This window comes from Monopterus albus, unplaced genomic scaffold (genome assembly GCF_001952655.1).
Source record: "Monopterus albus unplaced genomic scaffold, M_albus_1.0 scaffold2.1, whole genome shotgun sequence".
Lineage (NCBI taxonomy): Eukaryota > Metazoa > Chordata > Actinopteri > Synbranchiformes > Synbranchidae > Monopterus > Monopterus albus.
In genome coordinates this window covers 1,533,977-1,558,105 of record NW_018127882.1, presented here as the reverse complement: position 1 = coordinate 1,558,105, position 24,129 = coordinate 1,533,977, and the positions used below count along the sequence as shown (strand labels likewise).

Here is a 24,129-nt window from a genome sequence, read left to right as displayed (position 1 = left end):
TAATGGAGATTTCCTCACTCCGAAAAGAAATTTGTATGACTAAAGAGCACCACTTTGTTAGTCACTGTAGGTTTTTGTTTCTACTAAGCAATTCAGCAGATGGATTCACTGAATAGCTTCAACCTGAGAGGAGAAGCTAATAAGTACAGTCATAAAAATAGTGCGGTATCCTCCATGGCACAGTGCTGAATCCACCCATGCCGTTTGGTCTTATGATGATGATGAACAATAAATCCTTGAACAATAGAAAAGTATAAAACATACAAAACAGTAGTTATGGCTCTATAACCACAACAAACAAGATTGCATATCAAAAGGCACATTGTGGCCTAAACTGCCTCCCATTCTCGCATTTTCTATCGCATCACATTTCTTAGGTTGTCTTTTCCCACATGGCACGTTCACAAATACTCAAGCAAATGCAACACTGGTGTGAACACAGTCTGCACTTTTGCATTACAACACTGCACTTTCTGCACCCACTTTCTGCTTTTTAATACACTTCTCTTGTGTCCTTTCAAAAATTCCACTTCCTAAGTTCTTGGATAAAGATTATGTGAAATCCTTAAATTTCACATTTGATGAAGAGTATATTCGGTGAGCTGTACCTCCACCTAGTGGTTGAGTCCGTTCATTACAGCTACCTTCTTCTAATCCCAAATAAACCAAGTCCGTGCTTTGTGATGTAGCTGAAAAGTTATCCTTACTGGGATGAAATGCTGCAAAAGTCTCAGGTAATTCATGCTTTGCGCATCCGCATGTCCGCGAAGGTCGAGTGACGTAATTTGCGTTACCTTGCCAGGTCCACGAGGGTCCGTGGGACTCTATGTGTGCAGACATCCGCAAAGCGAAAGCCCCGACTGCACAGGTGCTACAATGCTTGGAAACCATCGGCGTACGTGGACAGAAGCCAGTCTCTCTATTTGAAGTATGAATAGCGACGCGTGCGCGCCCCTATTCGTGTCCATGTGAGCACAAAGCATGAATTTCCCTTAGTGTTTCCTTCACTCCTGGCCATGATGCTACGCTTACCTTCCTTTTTTTGTCTCCCATTCCTGTAGAAACAGAAAGCAAGTAGGTGATTTAATGGGAAATTTAGTTATCATTCTAAAGATCAGTTTTGAGTTTAGGTAAAACTTACAAATAAGCAATAAGATAATGCTGGAAATAAGACAAACCATACGTGGAACCAAATTAACCTATTTCAGTTACATTGACATGCTGTAACACAAACATGCACATAAAATCAACTTTCAAATATTTCCAGCTCAACATAGCAAAATGGCAAAAATATTAAAAACATCATTTTTATATTTACAAGCTCTGACACAAATATTTTTTCTAATCGGAACAATGATACAGACTAACATTTAAAGTTGTCAGTAGATTTGAACAGATTTGTTTAAAATTAAAATGACACTGTTTATTAAAATGATATTTTGTTTGGACAAAATGAAACAAACTTGCAATAAACAGCCCAAACAATTTGCAGTCCCAGTAGCACAGCACTGCACTGGAGGAGCAATAAACTTCAGCTCAGGGGCCTGGAGGAGGAGTTCAGGGTTTCCTCCACAAGAGAGGCACTAATTTAACAAGACTCCAGTGACTTCAAAGTAGCATCAGTGGGCATCGTGGTGTGGACTGGCAAGAAGTGGAACCATCCCACAGCCATGGTACAAAAATACCTAACAGCCCACAGCAAGAACAGATGCCATCTAGACCTGGAGGAGGTGTGGGTAGGTGTTGAAGAGAAGAGAACCAGCAGGATGGTGAGAATGTAGCAGCAGGGGGCATGAACGAGGTTTAAAAGGAGCTCTGGAGAGGAAGCTGACCTGGACTGACATCTGGCAGGCAGAACCACAGTGCATCAAGTTTATGGTCCAGTCTGTTTACATCCTAGCCAGCCCAGATAACCTGCATGTTTGTGGCAAGAGTGACATTTCAACATGTCCCCTATGCCCTGGAAAGGGTACACTGGGACACATCCTGAGCAGCTGCCCTAAAGTCCTTGGAGAGGGCCATTACCGCTGGTGGCATGACCAGGTGCTGAAACCAGTGGCTGAGGCCATTTCTGGTGCAGTGGCCAACAACAGACACATCCGCAGCCAGATGATAATCTTCTTTGTAAGGGCTGGAGAGAAGCCACGACCACAGCTAACACCATCAGCCAGCCCGCTCTCATCGGCATCAGACTGGAAACTGCAGGTTGACTTGAGAAGGCAGCTCAAGTAACCAGATGATGTGACACCAACCTCCTTGAGGCCAGAAGTGATGCTGACATCTGCTTCTTCTAAGCAGGTCCTCTTATTGGAGCTGACAGTCTCCTGGGAGGACCGCATGGAAGAGGCCAGTGAGCGCAAGCAGCTCAAGTACCACGAGCTTGTTGAGGAATGCTGAAGAAGGGGCTGGAAAGCTCACTGTGAGCCCTTAGATGTGGGATGTAGAAGCTTTGCTGCCCGCTCCTTATGCAAGACCTACACCCTCCTTGGCATCACAGGAGCTGCAAAGAGGGGAGCCTTAAAGTCCACAAAGGAGCCTTGAGGTGGATTTGGATAAAAAGGTCTGAGAAGCAGACAGTGCTGCTGGGACACAAGTCGAGGTCTTTCAACCCTGGCTGGGTTTCCTGAGTGAGGGTGTCTGATGTTATGAGACATCAGTACAGTACATGGAGCACGTCCTTGTTGTTGCTCTTCTGCTTCCTCTCAAACATCTGCTGACTGAATGTGCATATTTTTCTGTGCATGTTCACACACTGTCAAAATACTAAACACAAGGCTGCTAACTTCTTCAGACAGTTATTTCTGACTGTTTGTGCCTTTGTGGTCCACAGTACCATACCCACATCTTTTCTTCTGTGCATAAAAGTAAATAAATTACCAAGTAAAGGTGCATAAAAGTAAATCACTGTGAAAATGACAACAACCTGTCAATGCAGTTGTTTATATTGTACTCAACAGCAAGGTTACCCTGACCTGGTGTTATCATTCACAGTAGTTAAAGATTTTGTGAGCTGAGCTGTGACAGCAGACATAGTTCAATAAAGTAATACCATGTGATCACACAGAATTCATCCATACGCATGTGTTTATGTTGTGTGCTGCTGTGATTCCATTAACCTCCTGTGAAGCCTGACAAGAGAAATCTGTCCAAAAAGTTGCCTGAGGAATTATTTAAGGAGTGCACATGAAAAAGGGAAAACAGCTCACTCGTACCTTTGCCTTTTGCATGACAGTTCCTGTGGAAGAAGCATAAACAGATGGAGGTCTCCTGCGCATCTCTGCAGCACAGTTCACTGGTAAAGACTCGCTGTAAAGATTCTGGGTCTTTCTGCTGAAGGTCTACACCAAGAAGAGTAAATAAAAACTGTGTATGCAGACAGACATGCATGCAAACAAAATGTTGTATGTGAAAGAGCAAATATACCTTAGCGCTTGGTTTAGCCTCGGCTGGTGCACCCAATACTCCACCTGCCAGGCTCTTCTTCAGGTTTTCCTTGACCTGGGTCAGTCGGAGCTCCAGGTCCACCCTTTCTGCCTCTTTAGCTCGACAGGCTTCCTCCAGCTGGGTCACATGCTTGTTCAGGAAGGACTTCCTCCTGTCTGCGCCACAGAAACGCAGGGACACATGTAGTACAGCACGTTTACTGAAAAACAGCAGTGTCACTGCTGGCAGCAAGAGGAACTAGAAGAACCAGAGGAGATTATAGATATTTAGAGGAAATTGTCATAGCCATTTAGTTTGAATAGGCCTCAGTTGGATGTTTTATTTCTCCCTGTAGGGAGTTATTCCTCTCACATGGCTCTCTAATAATGGAGGTCATTAATGGAGAAATAGCAGGGATGCACTAAGTGTACTTGATATACAGTTTCATTTTCCTGATTTTGAAAAGTAGTAGAGTTATATTGGAGCTGAGCCCAGCAATGAGAATGAATTGTGTAGCACCTGCTATCTTCTTATCAGAGGCCGTCTTCAGCTCTTCCTTCAACTTTCTCTTCTCTTGTCGGAGGATCACTAGTGCATTTCGTATCCCATCCCTCTCTTTCTCCAGCTCCTCTTTTTCTTTCAGGTATCGCTTGGCATCCTCCTCCGCTCTTGTTTTCCCATATCTTCCATACTGGTTGCCATCTGGGTGAGAACAAAGGTGAATGGTCAAATATGCAAGGGTTATGGGAAAGACACAGGGCATCTTGTAGCAATCCTTTTGTCCTTAATAATGTCACGGGTCTACTAATCGTACAGAGGTGTAACACATAACTGGGCCTTCGACATATTTCAAACAAGTAATTTGGGAAAGGTAAATTATTTGATGCATGAATAAAAAATAAACACACAAACACTCCTGCAGAGTAAGAGGTCAGAAGGTGAGACAGTGGATCTAATGTGAGTGTCCAATAAATCTCAGGTTACATCCTGAAGCTCTCAGCCCTGGAGAGCGCTGGCGCTTTGATGTGTCAGAATGTCACGGTGAAGGCTGACTGCACCAATATCACTTTCCTAAACCTTGGACACTCATCTCCTTTATCTGTATGGCAACTGACACATTGGAGCAAATGGGAGAGGTGAGTAAGTAGGGATGAGATTATAAATGAAAATTGAGAAGATGACCGGGAGGGGGAAAGGTGAATATTGAGCCAGATGAAAGCTCAGATTTTACAACTGTAAATTAGTACACCACCAGAATGTCTGTAAGATACAATAAAACTAGATCTTTTCAGTCTGTAACTTGTGCGTGACAGAACAAATTCTGTATAGAGTATAAAGTATAATGCTCAAAAACACAAAAAAGAAGACTTTTAGAAAAGTTTGAGCCAACATATAGTGTATACTTTAAATATACAACCCGTGTCATGGTTTGTGATGCCGAATGATATTGTAAATAATTAAATATTAACATTGTGTAGCTGTATTTGTTCCTCTGTCTAATTTGATGCAATAAATCACTGTATGTTATTGAAGGGCCTTATAGAATGATTTTGACAATAGTTCAGACAATATTTTCATAACAACTCTCAGTGTGTAGTGGATGATGATGTGCAAATTAAACTTATTAACTTAACAAATAAGTTCCGCAAGGATCCATTGCAGAGCCTCTTCTTTTCTAAAAGTATTCACTTGATGCAAATGCATATACAATTGCACAGGTATATACTGTATACACTGCTGCACAAAAGGTTTACACCAAAATGTGAGTTAGGTCCATACATTCATGGAGCCAGAAGACACATTGTTCACAGCACTGTTCAACAAATTGTATGGGCTCAGAATGAGCCACAGCAGTGTTACTTCAAAGAACCAATCAAAGACACTTACTTGAGCCTGTTCGCTTGAGGGAGACTAATGGTTTGGTTCTGTCTGAGTCACTGCTTGAGAAACTTGAGCGCCGCTTCCCCTGATTCCCACTCTGCTGCCTGCAGTTCTTCCCTGACTGGGTGGAGAAGAGAAGGGTGGAGTGATGTAACAGATGGAGTAGGATGCAAAAAAGGAGGATGAGAACAGAGGAAATGAAAATATGGCACATTTGTATATTAGGCTAGGCAATAAGCTAATCATGGCTTGAAACCGCTGAGGTGCGTTTGTTTGTGGCTGTGGGTGGTGAGAGGTATGTGGTTAAGTGGATACAGAAGGGTTAAGGCAGGGGTTTACAGGTTGTAACACTGCCATGGCCTCTTGCCTTCCTGTCAGCAGTTCACTTTTTTGACTATTTCATGCTTCCACACAGCATATTTTTCTGCGCTATAAAAAGCTGCCATTGATAGGCGTGTAACAGGGCACTGTCTGTCTGTTTGGAGGACATATTCAGATACAGACAGTATCCAACAGCTGCACATGCACACAGACACATAGCTTCTAATCTCACTGCATTTAATTAAGCATCACACATAAAGCTTAACTGAACTTGGAAAATGTGTGTTTGTGTATCTGAGCACGTGCATCTGACCTGCACATCCTCATTAGGGACCTCATCATATGTTCTGGAGTCTGTGGAGGTACTGCTGGAAGATGTGGCCCATCTAAGACCAGAGAGAGAGAGAGGAGATGAATTCTGTGTGAGGTCAAAACATCACTGATCTGGACGGTGACCTTGCTTTGACCTCATTCAACACCCCCCACCCCCCAATACGGTTGTCTCACTCACAGGAAAGAATGCCGTGCAGCATTGCAGATGTTAGAAATTGTTTCCACGTCAACATAGTCATAATGTAATGATTCTGGATCTGTTGCAGAGCCCGTCTCTGCCAAGAGCACACCAAGCCACCTTCCCAGCTCCTCAGAGCTGCTTGCCTAATAAAAGACAGGACAAATTTATAACATTTCAACATCACAGGCATAATAATAGGATTTATGCCCAGTCAGGAGTGAAGAGAGTGTTTTTAGCAAAACAGCTCCCTAGTTACACAGCCAGCAAGCACAGAGCAACATTAATATTCATTTGAAGCCATGTTTCTGGTCACCCAAGAAATAAAAGCGTGACAGCTACTCTTTTGTTTTTGGTCTTCATCAGTACCTGAGTAAATATCTCGATCTTTAGTGGCTAAATCTCCATGATGTTCATGAGCTAGTTGCTATTTTTTGTTTGTTTGTTTGTTGTGTGGTGTTGGGCTAGTAGTGTACACTGGGTTTACCAGAGCTCTTTTACTGAAAACAGCTGTCTGATGCTACTCAGCGAAGAGTTGATGAGAGCTGTCAGAGTGAATTCAAACATTAAAGTTGCTGACTGTAAAACCAAACCAAGGGGCAGAAAGATGCCAGAAGGTACTGTAGAGCTGTGAGGAACTGCAGAGTTGACTGATAATTCATTGTGAGTTTGTCACAAGGATTTACCTCTTTCAAAAACTAAAAATACTTAGTTCAGCTTTAAAGTAAGACATAAGTATAATATTGTACCTCTAGAGCAGCCACCTCTGTGCTGTTCCGCAGGATTCGGAAGGCAAAGGGATGTTTGGGTCCCAGCCCTGGCACCACCTCGCAGCCTTGGAGAGGGAGAGAAGGCAGGGAAGTCCGAGAGTCTCCTTTGTCATGATAGAACTGAAGAGAGCCTCTGCACACACAACACCACTGTTCACGCCACACCTGATTCAGCAGCACTGACAGGTATCCTATACGGTGAGAAGGAAAGAAAAATGGGCCATCTGCAAACCTGGGAGATGTGAAGAGCAGCAGCGAAGTGAGGACTCACCTTGCCGAGGGTCGCTGTACGATGTCTGGGGATCCCCAGGCCGAGGGGTCTTCTTTTTGGAGAAGCTGATGATGCGTGTTATTTTACGGCCTGCAGCAAAAGGCCCCCGTTTAACCTTCCCTGCATCAAAATTGAAAGGATAAAACTGATTAATGTCCAAATTTACCTTTGTCACCTGGAAACTAATTCATATTTAGAAAGAAACTCTATCCTGTCTCAAGGTCCATTTATTTGCCTTTTGTTCCTGAGCTATCAAATGCATCTTGCGATTTTCACCAGCAGATGAAGTTTGCTCTGTTTTCATGGTGATACTGTAGCTCAGTTGTCATCATGATTATTAAACTTTGGTGTGACCTACAGTAATCCAACATTTATGCTTCTGACTTGGAAGTGGCCTTCTTATCAACATCCAAGTTATAATTACCGTATGAGTGGGAAAGTCAAATATTTCGGAAAGCCCTGATATATCTGACTTGGCGCTTAATAATAGGAAAATGCTTGAAAACCAAAAAAATATGGATGCCTCATGTCAGCCAGTGTTTTTTGTTTGAGTTAATTCAACCCAGATTGTGTTCTACTTTTAAGTATTTTAACATCCACACATCTAACTCTGCAATCATACAATTGTCTTCAGTTGTCAAATGCAAACTCCAACCACTGACGAAGACCAAGCGACAGACACAGTTGAAAAAGACCAGCTGCTAAGTGGTCCTTGAGTTAATATTTATGTCAAAAATGTGCTGTATTGATTTGAGGCTGCGTGTCTCTCTGTCTCACCATTCTCTCTGCAGGCGTCTCCAGCTGACACACCCACACTGTCTGAATCTGATGTGTTCCTTTCAGCAGATAACCTCTGATCAAACAGTACACAGACATATGTTCAGACAACAACAGAGTGCAAGCTCTACACAGGCTACAATCTATGCTTGTCTTTGACTAATAAAGAGCCAAATAACAGGCTTACATACGTGTCTACTGTCTTATAACCATCAGCATAATGAGGCAGACTTTTTCTCTTACCAACTCTAGGGTGGCTCCTCTTTCTTCAGTCTGTGCTTCTTTGTCAGACTCTTTTGCAATTTCTGTTTTGACAGGTTGGTAGGCTTAAAAGAGAATGTGCCTGTTCAAACGCCGACTCTCTACCACCCCTATCACTGCTGTCGTAACACTTAATTATGCTACATATCACCTCTTTGTTGTGCAAACCCAAAGACAGGTATCACTGTGCACCGTGTCAAGCCAGGCAATATTTAGGAAAACTGATAGTGACAACACGATTGCTGCTTCCCTCTGACTTTTCCTCACCTCAGCTGTGAACATGAATTATGTCATAAAGATTAAAACAACCGAAACAGGCTGACAAAAACATCCTCTCTTCCACACTTACCTTGTCAAGTTCGGTTTTTCTTGGACCGACAGGAGATGCAGAATCCTCAGGCCCTGCGCTCTGACCACTCACCTCTCGAACAACCTATGAGAAGAGTTTATGTGCATTACTCTTAATTTTACAGTGAATTACTATCAGGATTTGTCTTTCCCCACTGTAAAACCTGCTTCCAATGATTATCCACAAGACTGACACTTGTGTTACTGGTTTGGTTTCCTGCCTGATTACATAGCATGTCAAAGAGCAGCTTACCCTAAGCCATCTCTGGGCCTGCTCCTTGCTTTGTACCGCCAGCACGAGTGCATCTCCGTTGGGTAATGTGAACCGGAGTTCATGGTGCTTTCTTTTGCTGTCTTTGGGTGCATAGACCACAGTGCACTGGGGCAGCAGCAGGTCTACATAGGGGTATGTGTCCTTAGAACTCTTATAACACTGCAGAATGGAGGACGCAGAATACTGTAGGTTAAAGGTGAGAACTAAAAAAAGTGCAAAAGATCCTTTACTGAATGTATGAAGGTGCACCTTCTCACCTGTAGTCTGTTCTCCCGTATGACTGTGAGCTGTTTGGCCCATTGGCCGAAGCGTTTCTTGCGCAGCAGGAAGGCACAGATGCGACAGTCTCTGGCGGGAGGCATGGAGCTCTCGTCTGAGGGCCACTGATGGGTGAGTTGGACGCCAGGGCCCCTCTCTTCCTCATCCTCTTCGTAAGACTCATAGGAACTGCTCAAGGCATCAGAATCATTGTCTGGCATAACAACAACAGAGAAGATCAAGTTTGCTTTATTTGTTGCAAAAGAAAGGCAGTATATTTTTGTAAATCTATTTTAATTTGCAGATATGAGTGATCTTGGCTCACAAGAGTTTTTGCGGTGAGAGTTTATGCAGGTAGTGGGGTAGTTGTTTTCAGTATCTTCATACCCATCTTCTATAGAATTGGGAGGACTGGGCCTGACTGGAAATAGAAAAAGAAATCCTAATTAGTTCTCATGTTCCGTCATGCACTTTAATGTAACTTATATTTAATTTTGTGGCACAGTATATGACTATATTTATATGATTTATGAGTACCGAGTTTGAGGTTTTTACAGTAAAATAACACTGAGCTCAGTAGAGGTGGGAAGACGCTGACCTCGTGTGATGATGTATTCGGGCATCATGCCAGGACTGAGGGGCACTGCCTCCTCATAGTACTCCTCAGGAGGAGGCGTTGTGGGCAGAGGGGGAGGAGAGTCTGCTGAACGTGGGGCTGCAGAGTCCGCACAGTTCTGCTGAAAGAGGTACACACAAACACAAACATGAGTCTCAAATTTCCTCCATAATGATGAAAGGTTTTTTTTTCACAACCAAAGAACCATAGCATTAAAGAAATACAGAGTATAACTCTCAAAAAAGATAACTACAAGTCAGACACATGGACTCTGAGCGGTCTCTAACTCTTAACTCTTCCAACAAATCACAGAGTGATGAGAATGTGTGCATGGCAAACCCCCAAAATGGAATACAATCTCATTATTATTATTATTATTATTGCTTTCTCTCCACATTTAGAGGTGTAATTATCCTTTGCAAAGTTGAATTTGGATTTGAGTGCTGAAAAGATGGACATACAACAACATGCATCCTGCACACTCTATGTAACCATACGTGCAGGAATAAAGTCAGTATTCCACATGTAAATGATATGCATGAAAAGGAATAAGTTATGAATTTAGTGCATACTGACAACTTACCTGATTTAAAGTGTCTGTTTCTGTGTTCTTGTCTTCTTTCAGATCGTCAGTAACATCCTTCAGGTCTCCAAGTTCACAGTCTATAAATGACAACATACAATTACACTCACACTTTTTACTGTATACAGTATATAAAGCTAACATGATTAATGCCACTAACATGTTAACACTGGTGTGCATTTCACAGCACCGTGTTGCAACTCAAACTTACCAAACGTCTCAAAGAGGGATTCTACAAAGCTGGTGCCATTTCTGTAAACTGCTGAGTTCATGTAGATGAAGTCTGCTCCTGAAACTGCAAGAGAGGAGGATGAAGACATCAGAAATTCTGGAAGCTAGATGGATTTTCTTGAGAGATTACCAATCATATAGCCCCATTCTAATAAAGACAACAAAACCATCATATCTTTTAATCCTAAAACTTGCACCTATTCTAATATTTTATTCTATTCTAAAACTTGCACCTACTCTGAGCAGTTTGTCTTTATCTGGTAAAGTCTGAATGAAGACTAGAATGAAATAAAAATGTCTGTCCAATGAAATGATAAAACAAATGACAGAAAGCATTCCCCTGATACTGTATTAACAGCCAACAGATTTAACAGATCACATCATCTGTCTTTCCCCTTGTCTCTGACCTGATGGCTGTATCTGCTGTAGGAGGTTCCACACAGACGTCTTCTTCTCCTGGGTGGAGGAGCTGAGGTTCTCCTGGTCCAGCATCTTCAGCAGTACTCCCAGCTCACTCACCAACACCTCCATTGCTGCACAGGGAGGACGGGGGGAGAAAAGGTCAGGTGACCATGGGTTCAGTGTTTCAGTAGAGAGGGCAAAGGTCAAACTGACAAGTCTAAACAAACCCCAGGAACATGTAGAGATGCTCTTTGTTATCCCTGTGTCCTTCTTTCATTTTCTGTCACTTTGTTTCACAGTTTGTCAATATCAATCTGCCGCCTTATCCCAGCGTCGGCCTTATCTCCTCCTCAGCCTGTCACTAAGCAGACTAAACAATGACAAAAGACTGGAGGGCAGGAAACATGTCTGGTAATTGCTCATTAACCCAGAAGAAAAGTGGGACTGAGGCTGCCAAAAATAAGAACTCTTATACAATCAATGACCAGAACATCTTGAATGAAAAGAAGACCAGCAGCTCTGAAATATTGCTGGCTCACAGACAGACGGGCACAAACCCAAATTTCAATCAACTGTCACTCACAATGCTGAGAAGGTAAACCGTAATTGCTGCACAGACTGTCAAGATGTTGGCAGCAATATGAGATATTGACAAGAATAACTGAAGGGCCACTTTACAGAGCCTAAAGCAAGAGGCCAAATGTACCAGCATGCACACTTTCTTTCACAGGGTCTTGATCTTTATCTAACAGTTGACAGATTTAGAGTTATAGAGTGACAGAGGCTAGAGCTAGCACAGACAGGCAGACCTGCAATAAACACAATCCTCACAGGGCTCTCTGGGTTCTGTGTTGATCTGAGAGGTGGGACTGGTCTACTCCCTGTTTTCAGAACCCAATTTAAAATAAACTCACCCAGCTGAAGACAGGTCTGCGAACAGTTCCACAGCCTGCTGGTGATATGTACATTTGAATTCCTTCTTTATCTGATTTTGATGCAAACAAATACCACCGATCAAGCCCCATGGCTCTCTCCTTTTCTGTGCTGTTCTCATCACATCTTTTCTACAGTTATCTCCTCTGTATCCCTGCATTCTAATGCACATTTTAATACTGCTGTCCTACAGTCCTAAGTGAAACCTAACAACTAGCTGAGTCATTGCTAGCACACTTGTCTGCCTGCCCCCACTTCCCACTCCCTCTATCACCTTCTCTCACTCACTCCCACCACATTTTCACAGTCCAGCCACATTAGACCTGCCGCATTGTGCATCTTGCTGGGGTCAGCCACAGGACAGCCGCTGAGCCAGAAAAATCTTTGTCTAGTAAGCTGTCATATGGCAACAAGAAATGTTTCACTAAGCAAACAACAGAACATGCAGACATAATCAATTACACATGCATACAAATCTAAAACACACAGAAAGGCTAATACTTGTACATCTCTTGAGGTGTGTCAATAGTGAACTTTAGTGTACCTGTCTAGAAAGAGCACTCTTGATTAGGTGAGTGCAGTTTTAAGGCACATATTAATGACTTTTAGCAGAATGCTGGCCTGTTAGATGTATTACACTGACACAGTGATCGTGAATGTAATCACCTCTGACAAGTAGAAAGTCTTGATAAGCTGGAAGATGTATCTGGTATTTTTCAGTGATGTGTGCTCTACATTTCACACTGTTCCCACTCCTTAAAGACAGACATGCTTTCCTGAGGTGGGTCTTCCTGTGGGCTTTACAATGCCCTGCCAATAAAGATCAACAAGACTTACAGTAGGTGTGTGTTTGCCTGTCTGTTTAAACACTAGTGTGGTTTCCTTCTATTGTAACACTCACACTCTGAGAAGTTGGCATGAGGAATTAATTCATGCAAGGGCTTGGAATGTTTCCTCATTAAGATCAGATTCACCCAAGGGAAATAAGGAAGTGGAGGAGAGGAAACTTATGAAAGTGGGATGTCTTGGCCCTGTGAATGCTGTCTCTCTGCCAGAGGTTCCAGCTGTTTAGATTCTGGCTCTAGCATATCATCAGGTTTCCCCTAATCTAGTGGAAGACAGAACCTTATCACAGCATGACTCATTCACTACACAGAGAACAATCAAGACAATACTTTCAAGGACTCATACGCAACAGTTCCAAAATGCTGATTATTCAGTTAGTGTTGTTTAGTTTGTGCCAGAATGAGCAACAAGAATTTAGTATTAGGTATGTTAGGTCATAAAACTACTCCAGCCATGGCTTTTTAATCAACACCGCCCTACTCACATGGGCTTTCACACATGTAAAACAGCACATGATCCTTTAAATCTATGCCACAACTCTTCATATGTGTGTGTTTGTGTGTCTCTGACGTCCTTAAAAGCCAGGTCAACGTAATTTGTGCCTGGCACCTGAGGAAACTACACACAAGCTTACACAAGATAATAATGCTATATAAAAGCAGGTTTAATTAAAGTCAGACCAAGGAGAAAAATAATTATTTCCAGCTACAAGGAGGACAAACCATGAATTTAAACAAAGCTTTAATTACTTTGGGCTCCTTTAAGCCTAAAAAAAAACATTATGAGGGGATATTCCACTCAGGGGTATAAAATTTAAACCTTAGACAGCACAAAAGCTGGGTGCAGAGATGTGTAAAGCAATTCAAGACTCAGACACACTCAGATGTTTAGCTCCTCACACTTGCTTGACAATAGCTGTTAAACACTAGACACATTCCTCACCTTGTTTATACTCTAAGACCCGGGAAAGTGCATTTGCATTTGTATGTGTATGCTTTTGTGAAGCAGAAAGAGTCATTTGTTTAACAGTGCAGACTCAGCCCTTTAAGAGAGGATTACGTTAGCAGACATTCTGGACAAGCTCTTTGAGGGAGTGAGAAAGAAAGGGGGTGTGGTGTGAATAATGTCAGCGAGTTGAGCACCTGTGCTAACATGTCCATGTCCAACAAACCCTGCTATGGAGAATAATGTTACCTCAATCCAGTGCACAGTTTTTTTTTACTTGCTCCTTTTTACACCAAAGATTTTCTTGCTGAGTTTGCTTATCTTGCCTCACTACACACACAGACACACACAGTTAACTTCCCAGTATGTGTGACACAATTCAGTCAGTCTGAGGAAATTCTGTTTCGCAATATTGTTGCAGGAGGACATTTCAGCTAATCACATAGGAATTTGCAATCCAGAAAGAGTTTCAAGAGGCTTAAAAAATTGTATTTCACTGTTCAGTCAGGTTGGCAAACACTTCAATGCACTGCCTTTGTTGGCAGCAAACTGATATGATGCTTAGGGCCTTTACCAAATAGCACCTGGTAGTGTCTTGCATCATTTGGGGCATCACCAGAGCTTGTATGCCTTTACTTGTACATCTGCATATCTTCACAAGTCCTTACACCTTCTTTAGCTTTAGATACCTGTTGCTCTAATATAAACTGTGAAGACTTGCTTTCAATACATACCCTCAACAGCTGTGGATGAGAGTCCCACCATGTTCCAAGGTTAAGGAGGAACCGGTTCATTCATATACAAGCAGATACAGAGGGAGATATTCCAAAGTCAAAGCCTCCCTGTATGTGTGTCCTGTGTGTCTTGTGAGGTCTTTATAGTGGAGGTGAACTATAGTCTGCCCACTGTTGCATGAACACTCCCTTTACCTCTCCCTTCCTCTCTCTGATCTGTTATCTCCCTCCACCACCCTCCCTCCCCCTGTCTCCCCTCCCCTCTTTTTGGGGAGGGGTGAGTGGGTGCAGGGCAGAGTGAGATGTTGGTGTTGTATGTGTGTGAGTAATCCTGTTGGATCCTCCTCCACTGTTATCCCAGGGATCATATAGCACCTGGGAAAGGTTTACTGTGTAAATACACACATGTCGACTAATAGCTAACTCACATTCTTTATTTTTTCAATCTGTGTACATCATTAACCATTAACTAGCTGTACATAAAAGCTGCCATCCAGATGATGCCAGTGAACCTGTTAACATGCCAGTGACAGTAAAGTGCTATTAGAGCCTCTTTATCATATACCACTATAATATACTGGTAAAAACACCAGTAAATGGAGCAAATGATGCTGAAAGTGGTTATCCCCATGTTCCTGTAGGTGCAGTCATCTAAAAAATAGAAAAACATATAGGAGAGATTGAGGTTAGAGGCGTGCTGAGACCCTTCAGAGTCACACATGGAAAACTCGTTACTTTAAGGCAAACGCGTGCCCTGACACGATGCAACATGCTGCCTTCATTCACAAACACTCGAGTGAACACTGACAGACACAACCATATACACAACAATGCAGAAACGTACATGCACAGACTAAACTACCTGCTTTTACCATGTGTCAGCTGTAGGAAGAAACAGTGTCAGCTGGCTGTAGGGCAGCACAATAATCACTGTTACGTTACAACATTAGTTTTATAAGCATGTGGGATATAATGAAAACCTGTTGTTTTAAATACCCTTTGACCCATTATGACCTCTTACTGATCCAACTTACTTTCCTGTGGTAATGAAATCCACCTACTGTACCAGCTCTCTAATACCCACAAACTCACATTTGTAGGCATTTTTTTTTAATTTGCTTAAAATGTGATAAAATGGCATGTTGTGGGTTTTTTTTTTTTTAAATCACTGCTCCTGGTCAAGAAACCATACTTCTTATGATACATTACTTAGGGAAATTATGTTTTCAAATGCTAAATGTTGTCAGAACAAGCTGGTTTACTAGAGTTACAGCATAAATACAATAGTGTCATAGACAGAGCTGTAATTTAAAATCTGAATATTAAGAAGTAAACAAGACTACAAAAATGACCAGAAATTTCAGATTTGGGCGCATCAAAGTGTTTGGCAGTGGGCACCACAGATACATTTGAACTGAGGTTTGAGACCCCATCCCACTGTTACTCAATCAGTTACACTAACATCACATTCACAGAAAAGAGAGAACAGTAATAATAAAATATAGCCACAGAGCTAAAGGTGATTTTTGTTAAGAACACAGCTGTTAATCAAGAAGCTGGACAATTAGTGACCTAATTATATAGACAGGACGTTCTCCTACTGTCTAATTTTGTGCACAGACCAGACCTTCCCCAAGGCTTTCGTTTTTCAAAACATTTCCTCTCTCAGTCCTCTCTAGCTGTGACAAATGCCACAGACACACCCTGCTAGACTTGGATATGGCCTGTCAAACTACTCACTGTGATCAACTTCAGACCTCCTCAGGAAAGCTGTGAACTGGCACAGAACCATGGATGCCAGAGGAGGAACAGGAAAGTACAGTACACTAAACTCTACAATACACATCACTTTACCTTTCATGGCCACTGGCTACAACAGCTCTCATATGTTTGAGTAATACTGCAGTGATGGGTAAAATGTAGGATTGATAGTTAATCTGGAAAATAAATACATTTTTTAAGCCAATGCCATTAATACAGTTCACAATAAAAACAGAGGTATAACCATACAGAGGTAAATCCTATTATACAAAGCTGCTGTGGGAAACTCAAAGTACTGTGCCATCTGTGACTCCACAAGAGACCAGTATCTAATGCAAACTGCTGGGTTCTGCTCAGAAGTCTCCCCTTCCTTATTGTCTTTGGACATGTGGGATATAGAGCCATTTCCCAACCTGATCCGACATGAAAGAGCACTGCAGGTTGAAAACTTTAAGGTGTCCAGAAACATGGTGGGGGAGTCATTCTTTGTCTCACCACTAAGGTCAGCTGAATAATATGAGCCTGCAACAGTTTAAAAGGAAAAGAAAAACATATTCTGTGCAAAAAAGCAGAATGTTGTTAGGTGAGTCACAAGAGAGCTGTTCAGTTAAGAGACAGTGGATTTTGAATGTGATCTTCACGCAGTGTAAGGGTTGTTTAAATATTACCATCAAGCTCAGCCTTCAAAGGTGGGACATGACTGTTTAAAGAAAATCACTGAATCATACCGTTAAGCAACACAGGTGAGGAAATAAATATCATATCTGCTGTTCAAAAACCACAGGTTTATCATACCCCTCTGCTCTACTCAGATCAATGACGTGTAAGTACGATACATACTGACCAAGGTGAGGTAAACCAGAAAACCAGATGTCCACCAGGTTTTTAACAGTACTAAGAACTGTGCCAGCAATGTCTGCTCTCACCAGCCTGTGCCCTGTCGTGATGAAAATCCCCTCCCACTCTACTCCTCAGATTCCAGGCATTTCCCAATAGCGATGGTTCTCTTTTCCTCAGCACAAAACATGTCTGGGCATTCACAAACTGATATCTTCGGAGCCCACAGTAAGTAGAGACAGTGTTGGTTCATTGCTAAGATGATACTTGGCAATTCAGCTTGACGACAGCAACTGGGACCTAGAAGTCTTTATTGCTAGTGGCTTGTATACTGTATTTATCTTTTGGGGTAAGATTTGATATGGATAAAAAGAGCCCAAATTAAAATGCAGTTTTATTTACCATCTATTAAATACTGCAGATTTCTTAAAGCTATTATAATCAATCTTTATGATATTGACAGTGGGTACATTTTTATAGTGCATCTGAGAGTAGTTATAGTGACAAACCAACAGAGAATCATCACTTGACATAGCTCCCTTAAGCACTACAGGGCATTCGTGTCTTTGAGCTCATTGTTTTGATTTTGTCTTCAATTCTCATCTCAGCACTTTGTTGATTTTCAGAGCTTGCACATTATAAGTACTAACTGGCACCTATTATCACTGGTATTGCCTACCTGCCAAATACATAGAACAGAAATGATTCCTCCTACGGTATCAAATAGAGATAAGGCTGAAAATCAACAAGATGGATTTTTAAAGGTCATGCTAGCTCTGATAAGCTAACTATTGAAGACCATAAGAAATGGATACGGATGTTATTCTGCATGCTGCCAACAAAACTGTTTTCCTGCACTACATTAGTTAATTGGTTGACCAACAGTATGGGGATGCCCCATATGCCCCCTATAGAGATGGACTTCCTCCCTCTGCTGATGACATCATCTATCACCTCCGGCCTTCTGTTTCCTGTTCCTGTCAGCTGACCCGCTGCCACTTTTACTCTGCTGTCTCTGGTGACCCCATTCTTAGCCTAGATCCTAGATAGATAGAATTGTATGTGTCTGCGTACACAAGTGTTTTTCAAAGGGATAACAATATAATGGAGCTCTGACAATATGCTATTATTACAAACCTGCCGCAGGCAGTCCGCTTGAGAGCAAGAATTTCTTTCTCATGGCTTTGACATGCATAGTACATTAACTATGTGGCTGGACATTTTAGACAGACCTAATATAATCAGCATACAAATGCACACTGAAAAATGTGCTGGGGTTGAGCAGCAGGTGAAGGGTGCATGTGGAAAAGCTTATTTGGTTTTAGAGGCATCATAAAGATATTCAAATTAAGTAGAAAGGGGGAAATCATGTTGTTTTATTGCACAGTACACTGGAAGAAGCTTCAGGTTATCATAAAATACAGAAAGGATCCCACACTTGGCAATAATCAAAATACCATAAATACACCGACTGCTTTGTAGATATAGTAGGTAGTAAACTCTTTGAGGGAACTTTGTGATCTGTGATATTGGGTATAGTACATTTTGACTTGACTGCCTCAATCAGAAATTTTTGGCTGGTTACTGACAGACACTTTGGTCGACTGCTCACTTGAAAACACAATTTCATGACCCAAGATTCGACATAAAACAAAAGTACACATGGGACACAGATTCCAGAGTGCAATTATTTTCCAGCCTTTCACCTTAGTTTAAAAAATAAATAAATGAAAAATGCAGGTTAATTTACAAAAGGTTGCGGACATCATTTAAATGAGTACATATCCTGTAGTCAGTGTGTATAACAGACTCTAGCTTGAACGTACATCCTCATTCCTTGTAATTAGGACCCTCTAATGAACTTGTCACAAAAACAGAAATCTACTCAAAACTATTAGGTCTCTTAAAGCCGCTGGGATGTTTCCATGGTGACGGAGTGGAAGAATTACTGGTCTGTGCACTCCCGCTCACCTGTTTAAGCATTAACTGATTTTTGAAGGCCGTCACTGGAGCACTAAAACTTTTGATGTTCAGACACACATGCACACACACACACAGCTACCCATGGCTTCACTGCCACTGAATAATCTGGGAAGCAGTGGTGATCACAGGGAGCTGCCCTCCCAGCAGTGAAGAGAGTCAAGGGCCCCAGTTCCAGGTCAGGTTAATAAAGCAAGGCTGCTCATTTTCCCACCTGATGTTAACTATGTTTGCCTAAAGTGCTTTTGTGTAGTTTTAGTGAGTTGAAGCCTAGGATCAGATTACATATCATCAGGTCAATAATGGCCAGATCTGACTGCAAACAAAGATGTGTGAATGATCTCATCCTGAATATTGTGACATGGAGGGAAATGGGTGTTATTATTTTACAGCTCATAATATCCTGACACAAAGCCTGGAGTGTTGACAGTGCTCCCTCCTCCTCTTAAAAATGCTGTCAGTGTCTTCAGATTTATGCCTCCTGTATTCCCTTTCCTCCCTTTTCCTCATGTCAACACACATCAATAGCTGATCAAGTTTGCCTGTTAAGATGGTAAACTGCCACTCTACAATTTCCCTAATGCATGATAGAATAAGCTGCTTCTTCCCATTGACAATGAAAAAACAAACAAACAAACAAAAAAACAATCCAATTGGACAGTGGTCTGATCATAGAACAGTAGCACTTCCCAGGTGGCAACAGTTGGATCTGGGTATTTCTCAGTATGGTGTCATGTCAGGTCAAAGTTCAAAGGTCACCAAACTGAACATGATCTAGGGGATCTCTGTCTGCCTCCATTTCTTCTTTCTCATTTTTCATCTTTGGCTCTGAATTATTCGAGTCTGCGACAGCACACTTGGCCTGACTCAGCCTGCTGCCAGACAAAGGCCCTACAGTGCAGGCAGAACCCATATCTGCCCTTAGTCCTGTGAGATCACCACAACGCTATGTCTCCCTCACTGGAAAGTATTCACAAGCTGAGAAAGATGCTATTTTGCAAGTGGAAGCATTGCTTTACTGATACTGCACAGACAATGGTAATACACACAGAGCACACATGCATGCTTGCAAACACACACACATGCACAAAGGGAAGAAGGGGCTGCTCTGTGTCAATGTGGGATTTTTCTGTTAATGAGATTTTGACCAGAGCAGAGAAGCCTTTAGTTGTTCACCAGTAAACTAGGACAGTTTTTCCACCTCTTATTGCTGTTGTCTGAGTATTACCATGATATTAGGCAAATATTCTCCCTGAGGATTTAGCATTTCTCTATTTTGAGTAGTTTAAGAGGAGTTCTATAACAAATGAAATATCATTCATATGAGTAAAAGCTTAAAAAGAATAAGAACCAACTGTGTTGGACATCACTGCTGTGACCATTTATTGTGCACAAGTACCATAAGTCAACATATACAATCAAAATCGTGCTTTTTCACCTCTTTTTTATTTACTGTGAGTAAACTCTGCTTTGGAAATGAATATAAGGAATACATTCAAAAGACTTATTGTTGACACTTATATACTGCTGTGACTGTGGGATAAAATGATTGTACATCATAACTGTATAAACTCTTACGAGCAGGAAACACGCCTGAAATAAATTTTGTCTGTACAGGGTACTGTTTCAACTGCTGACCTGGATTTATACCTATGGCAAAACAAAATATTTAATATAAAATTTCTAGATGTGCCTATTATATATATATAAACTGTGGTTGTTGTTAAGTATCTGATAACACATTCATTCATTTTCTACCGCTTAGTCCCTGAACGGGGTTACGGGTAGGGCCGGAGCCAATCCGGCAAAGGCGGGGTACACCCTGGACAGGTCGCCAATCCATCGCAGGGCTAACACATAGACGAACAACCACACATACACTCCTATGGGCAATTTAGAGACACCAATCAACCTAAGCTGCATGTCTTTGGTCAGTAGGAGGAAGCCGGAGCACCTGGAGAGAACCCACGCAAGCACGGGGAGAACATGCAAACTCCACACAGAAAGGTCCCGGGTGGGGCCCGAACCCGGAACCTTCTCGCTGGGAGGCAACAGCGCTAACCACTGTGCCACCGTGCTGCCCTCTGATAACACATAATAGTCATAATAAGACAACAACAAATAAGTCTTATTCTATTTAAGACTCTTATATTCTGCCAAGTCTCTCTAATAAATCAGTATTTTCCTTGTGCATGTAAAGCTTTAAATTAAGCCCAGGCAGTCGCTTTTCCTCTCAAACTCAAGAAAACACTATTCCACAGTTCCCTGCTTTAATGTTGTGCAGCATATCGCCATAGACACTATATATAAGCAGCTGTGCAGAGAATGACCATTGCCTACACAATGTACATGTGCACACCCACATATGCACATACCACACAAAACCATATGAATCATGGCAATTTCCTCATTTCACTGCAGCTAAAGAGGGGATTTCCACTTCTGACAGGGCTGGTCTACAATCAAGCATGATTTACAGCTCATGCTTAAGAGGTCAGATGCACAATATGTCTAACTATATGCCATATGATGAGTATCAGCATGTGTGCACACTTATTGCCTGTAGGAATTCTTGATAAAGTTTGACAACTCAAACAAAACTAGGGAACTTAATTAACCTTATGAGTATATGTAAGAATTATGTGGAAGGGCGATCCCCTCTCTTTACACCAAAGTCTTCATATTATAGATGGTGTTCCCATTTGGTTACAGTAACATTGCATACACAGTATCATTGCAGAGATAGTGGACAAGATCACTCCACTGGCAAAAGCTTTGCAAATGAAAACAAATGGCTTGTAGTTAAACAGTAAAGTGAAGCGGTTATTTGAAACACAGAATTTAGTTGCCTCGACATTTTATTAAACCTTTGTTATATAGAGCTACTTGCAGATACTGTTAAGCTATAGGATGTGAAACAGAGATCAAACTGAATTCATGTTTTAAGGTTGTGAAGCCTTGTACTGGAAAGCTGCGTCCAACTGAGCATTTGTGCCCACACTAGCTAAAACTATGACAGTAAGACGCAGGTTGTACAATTCTAGAATTTAAGGGTGACAAACATTTGAGTAAAGTTTCTTCTACAAACTCTTTATTGTGCTGTATGGAAATGCAAATATACAATACAGCAAAAATGCACAGGTCACTGACCGCAGGTTACATGACGACAGAAGGCTGCATTTCAATTAGCTTCAGTTGCCCTGCTAACCCGTACCCTCTGAATCATGTTTTAATTAAACTTTTAACAATTAAAATCATTCTTTACTCTCAAAGATGTTCTCCATGAGGATCAAGACTCAAGATTATTCAAGTTAACACTCACATCCACTACATTTTTATGTGAATAACACATCTGTGGAAAAAGAACATCACATTTTCACACAAACACACACACAGTGCAGCATGAATATGTGGAGCACTCGAGTTGTCTCATTAGAGGAAAGGCATGGATGGATGGAGTAGGGGATTTCACGAGCCTGCAGCAGACCTGTGCTTACATGATGTTTCATTTATGCATCACTGTGGAGTCCACATCACATCACTGCTGTGTCCGCAACTTCTTCCATAAGCTCCAGATGATCCTGACTGCAGCAATAATACATCATATCTGCTGGACTAAATCAAACACAATCCCACCACTGCAATGAAACTCTCTGGGGTCAGCCTCTCCCTTCTAACACCCACCTGATGCTCTGCTTCTCACAGTGCACAGCGACTGTGGAAACAAAACCTTTATTACACCACTGCTTCAGCTGGCTTCCATAGTGCATGTTAAAAAGTGCCTGCTATTCAAGCTCATACCTGCCTGTCATCAACTAAGCTTGATAATGGAACTCGCGTAATTCCGCACAGCAAGCTTTTATAAAGAGAATGAAAGTAGACGTGCACAAATAATCAGATGAATAATCTTCTTAAAGATTATTCAACAACACATTTAAAGCTGCAGTAATCAATATTTTTATGTGAAGGAGTGCAAGTAGGAAGTTAAGGGGAACTCACGCTTTCCACATACTCTCATGCACATGCAATCACACGGTCAGGCTTGTTTCAGCTCTGCTGCTGCCACAGATGATAGATTTTTTTTCTTTCTGATGTCAGTGCATTTATTTTATTCATTGCCGCTGGTATGAAAAGAGAATTTCAAGATATGTAACAAAAAATGCTTCTCAAATGAATCCCCAACACTACCTTTAATCAATAATCAATTATTATTTGCTGCCTTATTTACTGCAAGACAAAGGTGTAAGAGGAAAAAGTAATTTAGCAGCAGCCAATAAGTGGATTGGAAGACCATATAAACAGTAGGGTTCTCCCCAGGGATCACCAGCCGTCACTATATGTTTTCTCTCATGGTGTTTACACAAACACAAAGCTCAGAAAGTCAGTCAAAAAATATCCTCTGTTTGTTGAGAGAGATGCAAGAATTTCTCCCGACCTGGACAACACTATCTTCTTAGGAAACTTTGTGTACACAGCAAACACGGTAAACTTCACGTAATTCATAAACACTAAAGTGAGGAAGGATGGAGCCAAAAGAGGCAGCTAACAGTAGAAAGAAGACAAAGTGCCATGTTTGTCCCATTTCATTTTACGTCAGTTCATTAAAATGTTCACAGAGTTAGCCCTTATTATCACTCTCACATGTTTACCTGCCAGGCAACAGGAAGCAAGTCTATGAAAGACACTTCTTTAGAGTTCCACAAGCAGCAACATGGTGCAGCAACATCAGCTTAAGTGTAAAGACAGAGCAAACAAAACTTAAATCAACAATAAACTGAAATCACATTCCCTTCATATTTGAAATGTGAAGTTGGGTCACACCTAGTCCTGTTAATGCTGTTTCATGTAACCTAAGGCCAAAGTCTACAAGAGGAGCAAGTGTTTTTTGTTACAATGTGGAAAAAATGTTGTACTCTGCTGGGGGCAACTGCACCCCTCCCAGAAAAAACACAAGGGGCGGAAACACATTTTGTATTTCTGGCTATTTCAACACAAACGCACCGTGGATCCCCAGGGCTCTGTGTGAAATATTCTCCTGGTGGTGTCCAATATCAAACAACGATTACCGTGGCCACCTGATCTCCAAACATCACCACATCCAGATATTTAACTTGAATCAGGATAAGTGAGATCCACTTTCTAGAACAACAATCAAACTTGGGTTCA

General features: G+C 41.7%; 1 protein-coding gene across 7 annotated transcripts in view; it reads right to left on the bottom strand.

Annotated features, from left to right (window-relative positions):
• Positions 1-6: 6 nt before the first annotated feature.
• Positions 7-24,129, bottom strand: part of afap1l1a (actin filament associated protein 1-like 1a) — a 24,828-nt gene continuing 705 nt past the window's right edge. Inside the window, exons 1-20 of one of the 7 annotated variants that reach the window (XM_020593727.1) lie at positions 17,073-17,188; positions 10,933-11,058; positions 10,506-10,589; positions 10,295-10,374; positions 9,694-9,832; positions 9,421-9,516; positions 9,095-9,309; positions 8,817-8,996; positions 8,565-8,648; positions 7,955-8,030; positions 7,178-7,297; positions 6,886-7,097; positions 6,137-6,282; positions 5,939-6,011; positions 5,311-5,425; positions 3,943-4,125; positions 3,424-3,599; positions 3,213-3,338; positions 1,033-1,055; positions 7-235 (exon numbers count right to left, since the gene is read on the bottom strand). In XM_020593727.1, coding sequence (XP_020449383.1) covers positions 211-235; positions 1,033-1,055; positions 3,213-3,338; positions 3,424-3,599; positions 3,943-4,125; positions 5,311-5,425; positions 5,939-6,011; positions 6,137-6,282; positions 6,886-7,097; positions 7,178-7,297; positions 7,955-8,030; positions 8,565-8,648; positions 8,817-8,996; positions 9,095-9,309; positions 9,421-9,516; positions 9,694-9,832; positions 10,295-10,374; positions 10,506-10,589; positions 10,933-11,056 — 2,277 coding nt within the window. In that variant the 5' untranslated portion in view covers positions 11,057-11,058; positions 17,073-17,188 and the 3' untranslated portion in view covers positions 7-210. Of the gene's footprint in view, positions 3,339-3,423; positions 3,600-3,942; positions 4,126-5,310; positions 5,426-5,938; positions 6,012-6,136; positions 6,283-6,885; positions 7,098-7,177; positions 7,298-7,954; positions 8,031-8,564; positions 8,649-8,816; positions 8,997-9,094; positions 9,310-9,420; positions 9,517-9,693; positions 9,833-10,294; positions 10,375-10,505; positions 10,590-10,932; positions 11,059-11,841; positions 11,991-14,385; positions 14,504-17,072; positions 17,189-24,129 lie in introns of those variants that run through there. The other 6 variants (XM_020593709.1, XM_020593719.1, XM_020593679.1 and 3 more) reach the window with 6 other exon arrangements.